Below are 16,555 nucleotides of genomic sequence, written 5' to 3'. Positions count from 1 at the left end.
CAGTGTATCACTTCATAAGTGCTGCAGCTTTTCAACACGAAGGAAAGTCTCATCTGTCATTTCCCAAATTGCAGGAAAAGCCTAACATTAAGCTAATGCTGATGCTAGAGTTGTACCTTTACAACTTGGTGCAATCATACCCTTTTCTGAAGCTTTGTAATCCAGCCTTCAAGTGTAGCGTCTTTTTATATAGGTGGTAAAATAAACTCAAAATGATAAATGCAACACTCAGTGTCTTATGGAGTTGTTTATCCATTTTTCTGTATAAAGACAGTCGTTGATAGCATGTCATTACCCACCCACTGGCAATCCCAAGAGTCTGTCGACCAATCAGAGGCTGTGTTCCTAACTTGTGTGTGACAGTGCCAATCTTTGGGTGTATTAATAGATCAATGTGCTGATCGCAACATGAGACTCACCCTTCAAAATAAAATTTGCTGTGATGACAGTAATGAACTCAACCCAGTGGCATGCATCACATAACCATGGTATTGTGGTAATGTGATTATCATCTCAGTCCTACTGTTCATATTCCAGAATTCTGGCCATGTAGAACAACTACCAGATATTTGTTTTAATTACCCAGATAACAGCAGAGGTTTAGTGCTGTATGCTACCTAAGTGCACCTATGATGTGTGCATTCATACAGTTGCACACTTAAATTGTGGTTCATTTCAGGTCTTTTAACCACTAATCCTATGGCAATATGCCAGGAACATCAACCCTGACCAGTCTTTTGGTTAATAATGTGCTCAATGAGTATTGTTCTGCCAGGACTATTATTAAAAAGTGATTATGCTGATGTGCAACAAAGGGCTGTAGGCCAGAACCAAACCAGGGCCACTGCACATGGAGCACATGCTGTACCAGTGAGCTACCATGGCACCCCAGCTTCCTGAAGGACTTGAAGGAGATGTGAAGGCTGTTTCTCCATACCTGTGTCCACCTCTTTGTCAACATCCAAGGCCTTCAAAAAGAGGGCAACTTCAGCCCGGGTAGGCTCTTGCCACTTCTCTTTCAGAGGGTTCATAAGTCTGTTTCTTTTTGTCTGGCTAATGAATTTTGTATGTGACAGGACTCATTTTCGACATGATGTAAGTTCTTTGTCCTTTGACCAAAAATTTTCTGTTAGAGGAATTAAGTAGGAAAAAGCACCTTTTGACCCGCCTGGAAATCAGGATGCTGCGCCTACTGGCCATGCCAAGTCTTCTGTTTCTTTTGGGCCTCAAGGAAGGTTAAAGTCTGCTGCCACCTATTTTGCCAACTCATCCCTCATCTCCAGCGCACATTGCACCATCCTTCTGTCATTGGATGTGGTGGCAGAAGCTTTCCAGCTCCTCTGGAATATGTCTAAAGGCCCCTGAATGTCTGGGCGTACAGGGTACAGGTCTTCAGACAACCCGTAGGGTCTTACCTTGCCTTTGAGGAGTCCTCTGGGTCCAATAACTCGATCAAAGATGTGTTGTCCCACATGAGCGTCAACGGCAGATAACGGGTCATCCAACAGGTAAACATCTGATCTCCTGTACACGGCCCGAGCCAGACTCACCCTCTGTTTCTGACCCCCGGACAGGTTCAGACCCTGCAGTCAGTAAATACATACATACAACAATAAATAAAAAGAAAAACAATATACAGTCATATAGGCAAAATAAACAGTCAGAGCATCCCTATTTAGTTTAGCATCAGCCCTCATGTCAAAAGGCACACCTTCTCCCCGATCTCAGTGCTGTCTCCAGCAGGCAGGATGTCCAGATCCGGCAGCAGAGCACAGGCCTCTAGCACACGATGGTACCAGCTCTCCTTCCTCTCTCCGCCAAACAAAATGTTGTCTTTTAGAGATGCGTTCTGGATCCAGGCTTGCTGGGGGACATAGGCCACTGAACCCTGCACCAACACAGTCAAGATTACCATTATTATCACTGAGAATTCTGTTATAAACTACATAAAAAGAAAAAGTAAATATTTATTTTAAAAAAAAGCATCCAAACTTAAAACAGTAAGGTCATATCTTATGTGAATGCTTCATTATAACCCTGAACCATACTGCTCTGAAGGACAGACAAAGTCATCCGCTGCCTCTCAGTGGATTAGACATCAGATGTGCACATGCATGCGTGTATGCATCTGCAAGCAAGTGGCAAGCATTTCTCCTGCACGCCCTGCAGCACAAGTAATTATTTCTTTGTCTTTTTATCATCTGGACATGGAGAGTATGTGATCATATATAACTAAACATAAAATTAAATGTCAATCTAACATGCCAGAATTAAATACAGCTATGCTGCTTTCAGTACTATCAACAGTGCCACTGATTAATTCAGCTCTGTGCACAGCCATGAAGCAAATTTCAATACTGAATAGAAATGAATCACAAGTAAATCACTTAGATTTTTTAAATTTTATTTTACATATTTCATATGGTCTACGAGGCATGTTTACCACAAGATGTTTTGGCCATTTATATTATCATCAGTCTAACAAATACGTATGATCCCAGCTAAAAATGGCATATGCTGGCTAACGAACACCCTGGCTGTGCATTAATAAAATACTAATAATTAGAGTAACAGACTAGTACTTCTAGGGTGGGTAGCCATGTTCAATTGACTAGACGACTAATTGTGCACAGCCCAACTTTGTATATTTAATGTTTTTAATTAAAGCTCTTTTCTCTAAAAAATAACATTAACTAAGGTGTGTTGGTGTGGATCCAAAGCTGGAAATATATTAAAGGAACTGGACAACAAACTACAAGATGGCCATCCATTCATTAGCAGGAAAGTTGTTCAGTCAGTACAAAGACCTACATAAGTAAGAAAAACATGTAAACTCTGAGAAAGTTCTGAACTGTCATGGCTGGACTATCAACAAATCAAACAGAATAATAACCCAGATAGCACGCATACGTCTCGCCGACGTCAGCCTCAGATCGTGCGTCGGCATTCTCCTCCTGACGTCTGTAAATGCATCGGAGAAGCATTGGCCCACAGCAGGGACATGGTTTGCCAGAGGGCGGGATTATGCGCGCCATTTCAAAGTCTGCGATAGGTCGGCTGTGGATCGATACATTGCACGTTATCCAATTGGTGCCACTGTCAACGGAACTGAGAGCAGGCTTTGGAGACGGAGAGGCTACTTCATGTCAGCCAGGAGTAGTCTTCAGGTAAGCTCACTTAACGTAAATATATATAAAATAGCTGTCTTTTAAATATGACATACAGGGTTAGCAAGATAAGTCGGGATTTAGCAACATAAATTGTTAAGCCCTGACTGGGTATGTTAGCACAGGTGAAGAGCCCAGATGCCGACTCCTAACAGGCTAGCTAGCTAGCTTAACAAACGTTAGTTGCTTAGACCTGACCAGCAAATGTATCAACTAGCTCTAACTTCATTTAGCCATTGCTAGGTAGCCATAAGTCTTTCCAGCACGTGAACAGTCTCCATCTAGACAACAAATCAGTTTTGAATTTGGGAAAGGGTCAGGTAACGTTAGTGAGCGTTAGCTGTTAGCTAGTAGCTGGTGGGCTTCGGTGATTTTACAGCGATTTTAACTGCGGAGTTAACTTTAGCAGTTAACTGGCAGCTAATGAAGGGAGGCTCGGCTCTGCTCCATTTGTAAATATGACTCGGTGTAACATTTTCTCATAGTTCTGTATGGTTATGGACTATTGTTGGTGTGTTTGTACTGTAAGTGAAGTTAATATCCACTTCACGTAGGTGTGTGGAAAACACAACAGACTGCAGTTGTTTCTGTCATGTCCCTCCAGTCACCCCCCCCCCCCCCCCCTCCTGTAGAGCTGGCCGGAGATCGGCAGCTATCTGCGGTCAAGCCGGGGCTGTCAAACCGCCCCACAAAATAATACACGCAAACTTTTTGTGGTTCATATTTTCGAGTCATGCTTTCTGCTGGTGCTCCATGCAGCGTTGCCTGTGACACTGTATTAAACATGGGTTATTTGGAGGTGGTTTGTGGTGCTTTTTAACACGTTTAATAGCTAAAGAGCAGAGGGCTGATACCATTAGCTACAGGTCTCTTATCAACTACGGTGGCTCTCTAAGGTCAGACAGCGGCCGGGAAAGGCACAGCTACGTTTTCCTTCCTTGGTGTGTCTATTTGTACGTGTTTATTTGTGAAGTATGGGTATAATATTGTATAGTATAAGTTTATTGAACAACATGGGCTCATGTGTTTTGTCTTTTTCTCCCCTTTGCAGGCTCATAAATCTGCCAGCAGTCCAGACCGTGCTGTCCGTGTGAGTCTCCCGACCGGCCACCTGTATGTTTTTATATGTTCTGTCTTGGTTATCTTTTCTGTGCTGGAGTTGTTTTGACTATGCAGTCCAAAATAAATGTATGATCATTAACTTGAATCGTTCGTGTCTCTTTATTTTATTACCACACTAAATTAGGAAGCTATTTTGATGGTCAAGCATATTGTTTTTTATTGTCATATTACCATATTCCTATAACATGTAAGATGAGATATTATGATAGATATTATGAGATATGAGATATTTGCTGATAGAATGATTCGACCTGAATAAATAAAGGTCATAGAAGCTGTAGAGAGGCTACGCTGTGCAGCTTTGATACATCGGCCAAACGTTGTCTGGAGAGCATTTTCGACCAAATGCCGACGTCTCAGCGATGTCTTCCCAATGAGCAAACGCTCTCCATACGATGTCGCAGCGATGTAACTTTATTCATCGTGCCGATGTCGGCAAGATGTAGGCGTGCTGTCTGGGAATATACGTTATTGTTGTCACCTTGACGGAGACAGAGCCACTCCTCCTCTCCATCTCTCCCAACATGGCCGAAAGCAGAGAAGATTTCCCTGAGCCAACATGGCCAACCACTGCTACCAGGGAGCCAATCTTCACCTTCATGTTGATCCTCTGCAGACATGGTGGCCCATCATTCGTCCAGGAGAAGGACCCACCCTTTATCACCACACTGTCTCCATCTGAAGAAAGAACATGGTTTCACCACACATGATTCCACATGGTTGCATATGATTCTGTGTGGTTCTAATACAGGGTACCATACAGTTCAATGCAAGTCTAACTAGTGCTGTGATGTTGGCAAACGTTTTGTTCGGTTTAAAGTGAACAAACAGAACTGAATCACGACCTGAAACAATCCATTCTTAGTCAGGTCACTTGAGCTCTCGGTCATTTACGAGCAAATGTGCAGAGATGTACTCACTGAGCCTCTATTTCACTGTGAGGGAATGAAGCATGTTCAGTCAGTGGTTCATTGACTTGAAAATGGCCGACTTCCTGTAGGGTTTAGCCCATGGCTCCAACAGGATTTTTTGTGCGTCCCGGTGTGTTCTATCTGCGTACCAAGTTTTGTGCATGTCGGACAAACATGCCGTCGGGGCTCGTCTTTAGATGGCGCTATTGAGCCATTTCGCCATGCCCATTTCCGAGACCCTTAAAATACGTAATTTTTTGCCGGGACTGATGCGCCCACCAAATTTGGCGGTCCTCTGAATATGGCAAGTCCCCCAAAAATGCGATTAAGTATTGTGAACGATTATATTAATAATTATAATAATAATAATAATAATAATAATAATAATAATAATAATTCTTGTGATTTCAATAGGGTCCTCGCACCGGTTCGGTGCTCGGGCCCTAATAACCTCCCTAGACTGGTCCAAGACTGGGAAAAAGATGTAGCCATTACCATCAACACCAACTCCTGGATGCACATTTGCAATAACATCCTCTCAATCTGTCCAAAAACTCCAAATTTATTCAATACAAAATTTTACATAGAGTGCAAATCACACAATATAAATTACATAAAATGGGACTCATAGACAACAACAAATGTACACACTGCACCTTAAATACCACTGATTATTACCTTTATGCCACATGGCTCTGCACACCCATTCAAACATTCTGGTCACTCACACACTATCTTCAATCATAGGAAGCAGTATTCCAGTATTCTATTATATGTATTATTTGTCATTTAAAATTCCTGTCATTCAAAAGAAATACAAATATTTTCTCCTTCTGTCTGGAGCTAGGCTTACAGGCTTACAGGCACTGAGCACACGGGTGAAACTGACTTCTGTCTAGAGCGGGACAGCTGTGCATGTGATATCATACCTGTGCTATGAGGGAGTCTCTCCACGTTGTTGGGCTTCAATTCATCTTGGCCTAGGAACTGTCCCAGACGTCTGAGTGAGACGACAGCCTTATGAAAAAATAATTGATACATCATATAAACATTAAACACAGTAATCTGACATTTTACAAACCAAAAATAGAAAAGTTAGGTACGTCAAAGGAGACCAAAGGAGTGGGTAGAGTGTCTCTCCACCTTTGACACATTTAACCATTTAATAACTGTAACTACATTACATTATTTTAACACATCAATTGGGATAAAATCACATCTGTCAGCTGGTATTTTACTTTTGGGGAAATAATGTGCTGTTACAATACGATACGATACGATATACTTTATTGTCCCCGTAGGGAAATTTGTTTTGGACTTGAATGCTGCACACAACATGCCTCCACAGTGTGATAAAACAAACAACATAATAAATAAATTGCACATAATCACATTGCACATTACAGATATTGCACATACAAATACACAACACATATTGCACACAGGGGTCGCGTTAACCGAATATTTTCCGTCATTGACCGTCTTTTTTTTTAAACGGTGACGGAAAAATCTGAAGGTCATCTGTCATTTTGACAGGTTGCAATTCACAGCCCTGACCACTTAGTGGCGAGTGAGCATATTAATTAGCTATTAGGTGCGTTCGAGATGAACTGCGTCTTGCCTGGAGAGTAGACGAGATCAGGCAGCCACAGCAGGAGGTGGAGACAAAAAGCTGCAGTCAAGTCGGACAGTTTTCAGTAGACTTACGAGAGAGTAGAGGAAGAGACACGAACATCCCATTAGATCACCTGTAGGTTACCTGTAGTCTGCAGATCATGATCATAGCTGTAGAAATAAAGTGCGTTCTTGATCGTTGATTGAAGTTAAAATAGAAGCGATCCTCCTTTTGACGCTTGTATCTGTTCTTTTATCTGCCTTGTAAAGCACTAAACTGTTCTTTTGATAATTCATATATATATATATAATCTTTATTATTATCAGACAAAATATCTGCTTGCTGACAGATTAAAACTTCATTGCACAACAGAAGACCAATATGTCCAGCATTAAATATTACAATTACACAGAAAATTAGTATTTTATGCAACACGTGGTGTTTGTTGTCAAAATTAGGAGCCAATCAGAGCCTGTCAGCTTGTCAATCAGGTGACAGCCAGGCGTTTGCAGTCGGTGGAGGGCAGCTGCGGCATCTGACTCTACAAACTGCGGCCGCCTCGATCTCGTGAGGTTATCGTTGCCCACATGTGCATGACGTCAGTGCAAGTCGGGATCAAGTCGGACACAAATCTAACCGGCATGCACTATGCGGCGATCACCGCTGATCAATTCTGCGCAGGCCTGGCTCATCTCAAACGCACCTAGTGTCACGGCAGCTGAGTGTCAGCAGCTGAAGTTTCTTCAAAAAGCCCAATAACGATGGTGTTGATAAAAGAGGTACGGTGTGGATTCTCTGTTCAGCTTGTTCGGACTGAATATTAATTAAAAATGAATGAAAAGTAAATGCTATTGAATATGTAATTATTATTATTTTAAAAATTAAAGTGACGGGTAAAAATAGATTATGACGGGATTTTTATGACCCTGTCAGTCAAAATGACAGACAATGAAAAAGTCTAGCGCAACCTCTGATTGTACATACCCTGCGGTAAAAAACACCATGAAACTATTGCACAATCCCTGCAGCCTTAAACAGCACTATTCAAAAGCTTGATGGAGGTAGGAACAAATGAGTTTTAAATCGATTAAGTTTACAGCGGGGAACTCTGTATCGTCTGCCGGAAGGCAAAAGCTCATATTCTACATGCAGGATATGTGATGATGGGTCGGTCAATATCCTGTGAGCTTGCCGAAGAACAGACTGCTCATAGATTGACTGGAGGGGCTGGTACTCGTTTCTACCCATCACCTTCATGGCTGTGTGTACCAGACGGGCCAGCTTAGATTTTAGTTGTACGGTAAGGTTTCCAAACCATGCTGACATACCATATCTGACCACACTTTCCAATACAGCCTGATAGAATAAAAACATAATCCCCTCAACACACATTTTCCACATAGGCTTTAAAACTAAAGGTGTTGTCTAAGTGCACGCCAAGGTACTTATATGAGCAGACATGTTCAATATGTGTACCATGTACGATCACTGGACTGTGATCCCCCACTGACCTGGGGTCCAGAACCATCTCCTTAGTTTTAGTGACGTTTAAAACAAGGTGGTTGTCATCACACCATTGCGCAAATTTTTCTATTTCGCAGAAATATGCTGATTGGCTTGCATCTTTGTACAGTAGACTGAGGATAGCTATGTTGTCTGAAAATTTAAAAACAAAGTTCCCAGGGTGGCTGTTTGTGCAATCATTTGTGTACAGTGTAAAAAGGACTGGAGAGCTGACACAACCCTGCAGGGCTCCTGTACAATAGGAGGATTTACTATACTACAACTCTCCTCACTGGGACTGCTGTTATTCAATTTGTGCATGTGTAACAGATTAATGTAGACATATCTTCAAAATTTCATCAAATCAATGCTATTTGTTTGTTTCTTATTTAGTTTTTCTTCTATTGGATCTGCATGTTCTTCCTGTGTGGAATTGGGGTTTGCGTGCATGTGTTTAGCATAGCTGCAGCATGTATCTGTGCACATGCAACCAAGTCAAAGCTCCTACCAGCTGGTATGGAGATTTACTTTGTTTTTAAATTAATATATGATAGTATTTTATATACATAAATGGGCCCTATCTTACATCTGGTGCAAAGCTTTTGCACTGCTGGCACCAGCCATTGCCAGTGCCATTTTACCATTTCTGCAAGATAGCAAATGCACTTGCGCCAGGTCTGTGCAGCTGTGGGTGAGAGGCCTAAACATGAAAGCAAAATGAAGGCGTGGCCTGGTGTGTTTGCTATCTTGTGCTCGGTGTATTGGAGTAAAAGCTACTTGCACTTTAGACCAGACAAAACCTGTTTTTTGCACAAGATAGCACAGTTGGTTGCTAAAAAAACTGGTTTGGCTTTTCCCCAAATGACAAAGTGCAAACAAAGGTAATTTGCAAAGTTTGCACAGAGACGGTTTGCATGTCAGATGGCAACACGACAAACTTTTGTTCAATCACTTGAAGAGAAAGCACCCCAAACAGTATGCTGAGAACCAAACAGTGAGGGGACTGCAGGCAGCACCGCAGCCAGAGGCACCAGCTAGACCCAAACAGACAACGTTAACACAGGCATTTGATAAAGGCACTCCATATGAGAAGACAAGCAAGCGGTGGAAAGAGGTAACAGAAGCAGTTACCTGTTATCTTGCAAAAGATATGGTTCTGTTCAAGACTTTTAGGACTGTTTAACATACAGAAATGGTTTGGTTGCACTGACCAGTCTCAAAAATACGTGTAAGATCGTGATAAAATCGAAATTGTGATTTTATAATAAAAAAATCATGATATGATATTTTTGCCATATCGCCCACCCCTAATTTACACATGAAGCTGCTTTGGAGACATCTTGCCATCTTTATATACTGTGCTCGTACGCGCTCTCACTTCTTGAACCAGGAGATCTGTCTCCTTGCTTTGAAAATCTTTTCTCTTTGTTTCCTCCTGGTAAATCCACCGTCATGCTGACACCGCTTGTGCTGCTGGTGCACCTGCCTCTTAAAGGTGATGAGAGCTGACTTTCTGATTGGTTTATTGCAAGTTCAGCCCAAACTCGCCTGTAAATTAATGAGTGCACTTGGGCACACCTGATAGGTGTATCCCACTTTGTGCTGGTAGTGCAAAGGGCAGGGTAAAATATCACTCCCACCCCTGGCAGAGGATGGCAAAGGTTTGGACACATCTTGATAAATTAAATCCACTGCACCTCTACCACTTGTGTTTTAGATCGACATAAGATAGGGCCCAAAGACACAAAAGGGAAGCCTTGAGTGTCTTAGTTATTTTTACTTCCTTTCTTTGTCTGTTTTCCTGCTCTTTTTGATCACCGATTATTTTCACCTGTCCTTGACTGCCCTCACCTGTGTCTTGTTATCCTCCCTCTCCCTAGTGTAATTATGCCTCCGGCCCAGCACCTTCGGCGTTCTCCGGTTGTCCATCCGTACGTGAGTCCGTGTGTCCATCCTCCCGTCCATCCGTCCTTCCGTCACAGATTATTGTTTGTGCGATAACTTTTGAACGGGTGGACGGATTTGCACCAAATCTTGTGTGCTAAGACTCTATAATAGGTACATGAACTGATTAAATTTTGGAGGCCACCGCTTTTAAGATGGCCGACTTTCAAGATGGCCGACTTTTTGTTTGCGCGATAACTTTTGAATGGGTGGACGGATTTGCACCAAATCTTGTGTGCTAACACTCTATACCAGGTACATGAACTGATTAAATTTTGGAGACCAACGCTTTCGAGATGGCTGCAAAATGGCCACCTGACAGACCTGTCTCTGAAAACACACTCATGCCAATAACTTGGTCAATTTTAAAGCTTTTTTATATTTGACTTTGATATATTTTTGAATAACTATGTTGGATACGATTAGGTAATAAAGGTAATAGCTCTTTCCCTGCAGTCTTTCCTCATTAACTGTATACTGTATCAATAGAGCCATAATTCTCAAACTCCTGGGACACTTGCAAATAGGATTTATAATGAATCATTGGTTTCAATCAGGTGTAGGGAACATAACAAAAAGTCACAGTTGTATTAAACTGTTTTAGGCGGAGGCAGCAGAATCGACGCTTTAGCATCGACTTCTACCCGTTTTTATTAATCCTGTGTCTTTTCCTCCTTAGTTGCTGGTTTGTACTCGTCAGTTTGTCTATCACCAAGTGATTTCTTGTGGAATCATTTTGCTTGTGATTTTCCACTGTATGGATTCGTTTGGATTATCACTTTCCCTGGACTTTGATTTTTGCATCTGTCCTTTGCCTCTGTTGAATTTTTGGTTGCCTTTGATTCACCTTTTCCTTCTCTGTAAGTTATTTTATGCTTGGTTTTCCTTGGCTTGTTTGAGGACTCCCCCTGCCTTACATTGATGTAAGCTTTTTGAATGGTTTTGTTTTGTTCATTATATATCTAATGTATCTCTCTATCTAACCTGCTCCCCTCTGTCACAATTCAAGAGTTTACCGGTTTGCTTGCCAAATGCAGACAATAGACAATGTTGTTTTTCATAGTTACAAGGTTTTGTTAATTTTTTGCTGTTGTGCTAGGTAGTAGTTTTTAGTTGTTGTTTTATTTATTAGGACCCGAGCACTGACTGGAGCAAGGCATTTTAATTGTTCAATTTATTTGCATATTTGCTCAATTACTTTTCTGCTCCAACTTTTATGACTTTTGCCCAATTTTCTCAAAATTTTCACAGATCCATCAAGACCATCTATTTACTTAATAACTTGATTTAAAGTTATCAAAGGATTTTTGGTATATACATTTTTTAAAATTTTCATGTCAAAATAGCGGATTTTAAAAATTTGCAATAACTCATGTACACATTGAGATATCAACGTGACATGTTCAGGAGTATTCACTAAGCTTACATATTCAGTTGTGTAATTTCACTTCTAGGGGCAGCTACAGATGCAAAACTTTTATATATCGTATTGCACAATCACCACTCATGACTGGTGATAGTGCAAAATAAGGCTTTCCTTTCCTTTATTTTTCCTGTGTATTTTGCCATATTTAATAACTGTTTTCCTTTGAAATTCCAGCATTGCTTTGCAGACTAACAAAGTAAACACAACTCTCAGTCAGCATGAGGGTAAGTAGATAATGATTGAATTTTCATTTTTGTGTGAACTATCCCTTTAAATTCTGGTTGCCAAGTCAGATGAGGGGATTTAGCTTAATTAGTTTTTGCCTTGAGTTAATGTCCATCTTGTTTTCCTCTTGCGTGTTATTTGGTTTGACCAAGCCACTATATATGTTCTTTGCTTGCTCCATAACAATGTGTTCATCACGAGGAAACACAGAGGAAACTGTACCATGGAAGAGACTTAGTAACACAAGTAAGTTAACCATTATTTAATTGTATACAATATTTTTAAGAGTTAATGTCAGAGGTGACAAATGGAGACTAACCCCTTATTTTTGTTTTAGCATTCCCAAATGTTAGTGGGGCTCTGGATTGCACCCGCATGTGTATAAAGCCTTTGTCCAGTCTGCACAAGGCAGACTTTGTCATACTTCTGTCTAGTGTCATTTGGTGTTTTTGAAATGTAGTTTTAAGCATGTGTCTCTCTTGTTCATCTCAAGTAATGAAAAAATACATGCTCCACCATTACCTGTAATCCACAATATTCATACCTACCTACAGCAGATTTATACATTAATGTACTATATGCATGCAAACTGGTGTGACAAAACCTCATTCTTGATATAATGTCCTCCTCCTTTCTACTTCTACTAATTTCTTGTTTGTCCTACTTTCCTTTGAGAGCTGTAGTAGTTCTGGCCAACATTTCCTCCATCCCATTCTTCTATGTGATTAGCATTATGTCATTATTTGAAACAAGAAAAAAAACTTTCAAGGTTGAAACTCAGTGTTTGAATGCTTGAAATCTGATAATAAAAAAAAAAGTTTAGGATTTGCTGCAACTTCACATTGAAAGCATTTAACTGGCAAAACAAAACTTGACTTTTAATTCAAAGGTGCATCTACAAAATGTCTTGGACATTTCATGACAGGGGGATCACCTCATACATGTGGCACACAACTTTTCAGCAAGGTAACCCAACTCCTTTCACTGTGACCTGCTGTTCACAGACTCATGCTGTACAAAGCGTGCTAACCTTAACCACAGACGCTCACAGAAGATGGAAAAAAGGACAGTTATTGGCTGACATCTTCATTAAAACCACAATAGCACATTTCAGCTACAGTAGGTGCATGTATCATGTTTAGGTGTACAAAAAAAATTCTTGGAGTCATACTCTACCCCAACAGAATGTCAGGCATTTTTAATTTACAGTGCTATTTTTATTTTTTTTTTTCATTTCCTGACATTGTATTTTAACAAACTCCTCCCAGACAACTGATCAGATCCACTTCAAAATCATTTATGCAATCTTGAGACCTTGGTGATGAAAAGTTAATAAAATAGTGATTGGCAGGTTGATGGCATGTCCATACAGGGATACATAATACACAGACAAAAGCACTATCTTTAAAGAATGACATAACCACACAACCCTAAGACAACATACTATATAAAAAAAACAAAGCACAACACAGACCAAAACATAACCACAAACAGAAGCACAAAAGCACAGAGCAATTCACATAAGCAAAGACCACAATACACAAGCACAATTAGCAATGACAGTAACCATATAACCAAAGCACATTAAGGAAAACGTACTATACAAGAGCACATAAGCCCTGATGAGGGCATAACCATGAGCCCAGACCAAGATAACATAGGTGATTGTCCAGTAACCACCGTTTTATTGATTTGCAGAACGAGTTAAGAGATGTGATGTTCCTGAGTTTTATGTGTATAGTGTTCCAGGTGTGTGCTGCTTCACAGGAAAAGGCTGACTGCCCAAAGCTGCTCTTTCTGTATCGTAATTTTACAAAAAAAAATCCTACTTTGTTAAAATTTTGCAATGATTGTGTGAATTGGACTTTTTAGCTACTGTTTTTAAAAGAGCATTACATAAGATTCCAAAAATGTTTATCATTAACAACCCTAGGCACCAGTTAGGTGATGTGCAGTCAGCATGAGATTGACTGACATGCTGATAGACGAGGTAAGTACAGTTACACTGTTTTGACCTTTTCACACACTTTATATTCATTAGAAATTTTATTTATAAACTGGTCTAACTTTTTGTGCCACTCTGGTGTAATGACCTACCAAGCGCTACCAGAGCAGGGGCGTCCCTCTCTGCCTTCAAAAAGTTCCTGAAGACCCAGCTCTTCAGAGAGCATCTCCTGTCCTGATCTAGTGATACTCTTCTAGGGCCTCTTCTATGTAGCTTGATTGTTAATCCTCTTTTGTAAGTCGCTTTGGATAAAGGCGTCTGCTAAATGCATAAATGTAAATGTAACTTTCAGAGGCTTTCATTATCTCAAAGAAAAAGTTAAAAAGTTAATGTATGCTGTGTGAAAATGTGTTTGGTGTTCCAGTGTGAGTTCATTACCTACAAGGAAAATCTAGCTTTATTTTTTTGTATACAAGCTCCTTTATTTATAAAACTAATGAAAATTTTTTAACTTCTGTTTCGAATGTGAGCTGTGCATCTTGTACTGCCTAGATATCTGAACTCATGCACTACTGATAATCTTTTCCCTGCTACTGTAACGTCTGGGTCTGGATCGCTATTTACAGACTTTGAGAAAAACATACATACAGTTTTACTGACATTCAGATGTAAACGTGAACCTGTCAGTCAATCAGATATATTGACCATTGATTTTAACCTTTCCATTTAAATCGCTGTGTTGACTAACAAATGATTTCCACTACTTTAAGTCCACCAACACTAAAGAAGCAGGAATTAGGCTTTAGACTTTAAATGGAAGCATATATTTTATTGAAGAAACTGTTAAAACTTTCTCAGTTTGTTGAGTTGATTTTCCTTTTTCTAGGAACAAAGTTGCTATGTAATGTAAATTAAGATCAAAATGATCAAAAAACAATTTCTTTCCTTGACTTTACTAAGGTGGCTGCAGAAGTGAAATATGCTTTTGACATTTTGGTAAAAAAATGATTTGAAAGAATTTCTATGACTTGCCTGCATGGTGGTGCTCATGGCAAAGGGAAGCTGACTCAGAGGAGTTTTCAGGATGTTGATGAGGGCGACAGAAACAAAGATTTTCTGAGCATCCAGAACATTTCGCTCATCAGTCAAGACATAAACTCCAAACACTGAGAGGGCGATCTGATCAGAGAAAAAAAAAATATCTGTAAAACATTCTGTTACACACATATGATCTAGAGTTAATCTGAGAGAAAAGATGACACAGATTAAAAGTCAAATATGTTGTTTGTCAGCAGAAAACATTGATAAAAAACACCTGAAACAAGTTCAAACACCTGGTTATCAGCTGTGGGTAGCCATGGGAACACCCTGCCCTCAGATAATCTAATCTAATCTAAATACAATTGAAATATATTCTTGACAGAGTGAGGTCTTAGCAACATTATGTATGCATTATATAGAGACAGAGATATGGAGAATGTATGATGATGTCTAATAATTGTGATTATTAGTGATGTTGGTTTGTTAGTCAAGACGTTTGACAATTAAAATGAACTGAAATCAAATCAAATGAGGAGGAATCAGATTATTTTACTTTTATTTATTCACATGTTCATTGTCTAGGACTGACAACACATGTTGGTGGAAAGCCATGTGGACCCATATCGAACTCAAGAATGACTCTGGCCTGAATGATGCTTTGATGATCTGCTCTGATTCAGAGAGGAGACAGTCTACCTGAAACAAACTCAACTGCTCCAGTAGAGCTTCTCAAAGACCAGCAGGTCAAAGACTGGTTATAGTGAGCAGCTTCCAGGTATGTGTGGCAGCTGTGTGAGTATGATGACCTGTGCACAGTTGCACAAATCATCTTAAGATTCAAATTAATCATTTGAGCAAATTGTTTCCCCAACCTAAAGAGTTCATTTAGGAGTGTTGCATGAAAGCCAGTTCAGACCAAAGATTCATGATGAGATGAAATGAAACTTACGACGACTTCTATTGTGCTGTCTGGACCAAATTTGTAATTGCAGTGAATTACTTGCTACAGTTGCATTTCTAATATTGATTAAGCAATGAAAACAAAAAGACGTGTGTGAAGGGAGTGTGTGGGAGTGTGTGAGTGGGAGATAGGGAGGGGAGAGAGAGAGTCAATTAGCAAAAAAAAAAAAAAAAAAAAAAAAAAACCTTGTGCCATACAGACAAAGCTTGATGAGGTGATCATCTCTTTCCTCCATCCAAATTTTTTGCTATTATGAACAATTTGTAACATCTTTTGGATGGAGAACATTACAAGAAAAGCTGAGAGTTAAAGAACCTGGACCTGATCAGGCCAACATCTTAAACATACAACAATCAGATGGAAGATGATAAACTCTCTGTGGACAACATAGTGACAGTGGACTTCAGCCTCACACTAGGACCAGGTGATCTTCAGAAAGGTGAGCCGTGAGGAATAAAGTATTCATATACTTAAATTCAGTAAAAGCACTACTACCACACTGTGAAAACTCCGCTACAAGTAAAAGCCCAGAGTTCAAAACCTTACTTGAGTAAAAGTGTGTAAGTATTATAGGCTCTTTAAAAAAAGTAAAAGTATCCATTGTGCCATAAAATGCACCCTATCAGTACAGGGAAATACACCTTAAAGTAGGTAGAAAAACAAGCATGGTATGTGTGTAACAGGCAGCACTAGGT

At 40.0% G+C, this 16,555-nt stretch overlaps 1 protein-coding gene across 1 annotated transcript in view; it reads right to left on the bottom strand.

Annotated features, from left to right (window-relative positions):
* The window catches only part of LOC146326257 (multidrug resistance-associated protein 1-like), a 144,810-nt gene that overhangs the window by 80,990 nt on the left and 47,265 nt on the right, over positions 1 to 16,555 (bottom strand). The window contains exons 13-17 of the mRNA XM_084722018.1: positions 14,891 to 15,037; positions 6,130 to 6,217; positions 4,771 to 4,967; positions 1,712 to 1,888; positions 1,416 to 1,583 (exon numbers count right to left, since the gene is read on the bottom strand). Of these exons, the coding sequence (XP_084578144.1) occupies positions 1,416 to 1,583; positions 1,712 to 1,888; positions 4,771 to 4,967; positions 6,130 to 6,217; positions 14,891 to 15,037 (777 nt within the window). The remainder of the gene's footprint in view (positions 1 to 1,415; positions 1,584 to 1,711; positions 1,889 to 4,770; positions 4,968 to 6,129; positions 6,218 to 14,890; positions 15,038 to 16,555) is intronic.

This window comes from Lutjanus erythropterus, chromosome 6 (assembly GCF_056507025.1).
Source record: "Lutjanus erythropterus isolate fLutEry1 chromosome 6, fLutEry1.hap2, whole genome shotgun sequence".
Taxonomy (NCBI): Eukaryota; Metazoa; Chordata; class Actinopteri; order Lutjaniformes; family Lutjanidae; genus Lutjanus; species Lutjanus erythropterus.
This window is presented reverse-complemented; position numbering and strand designations above follow the sequence as displayed.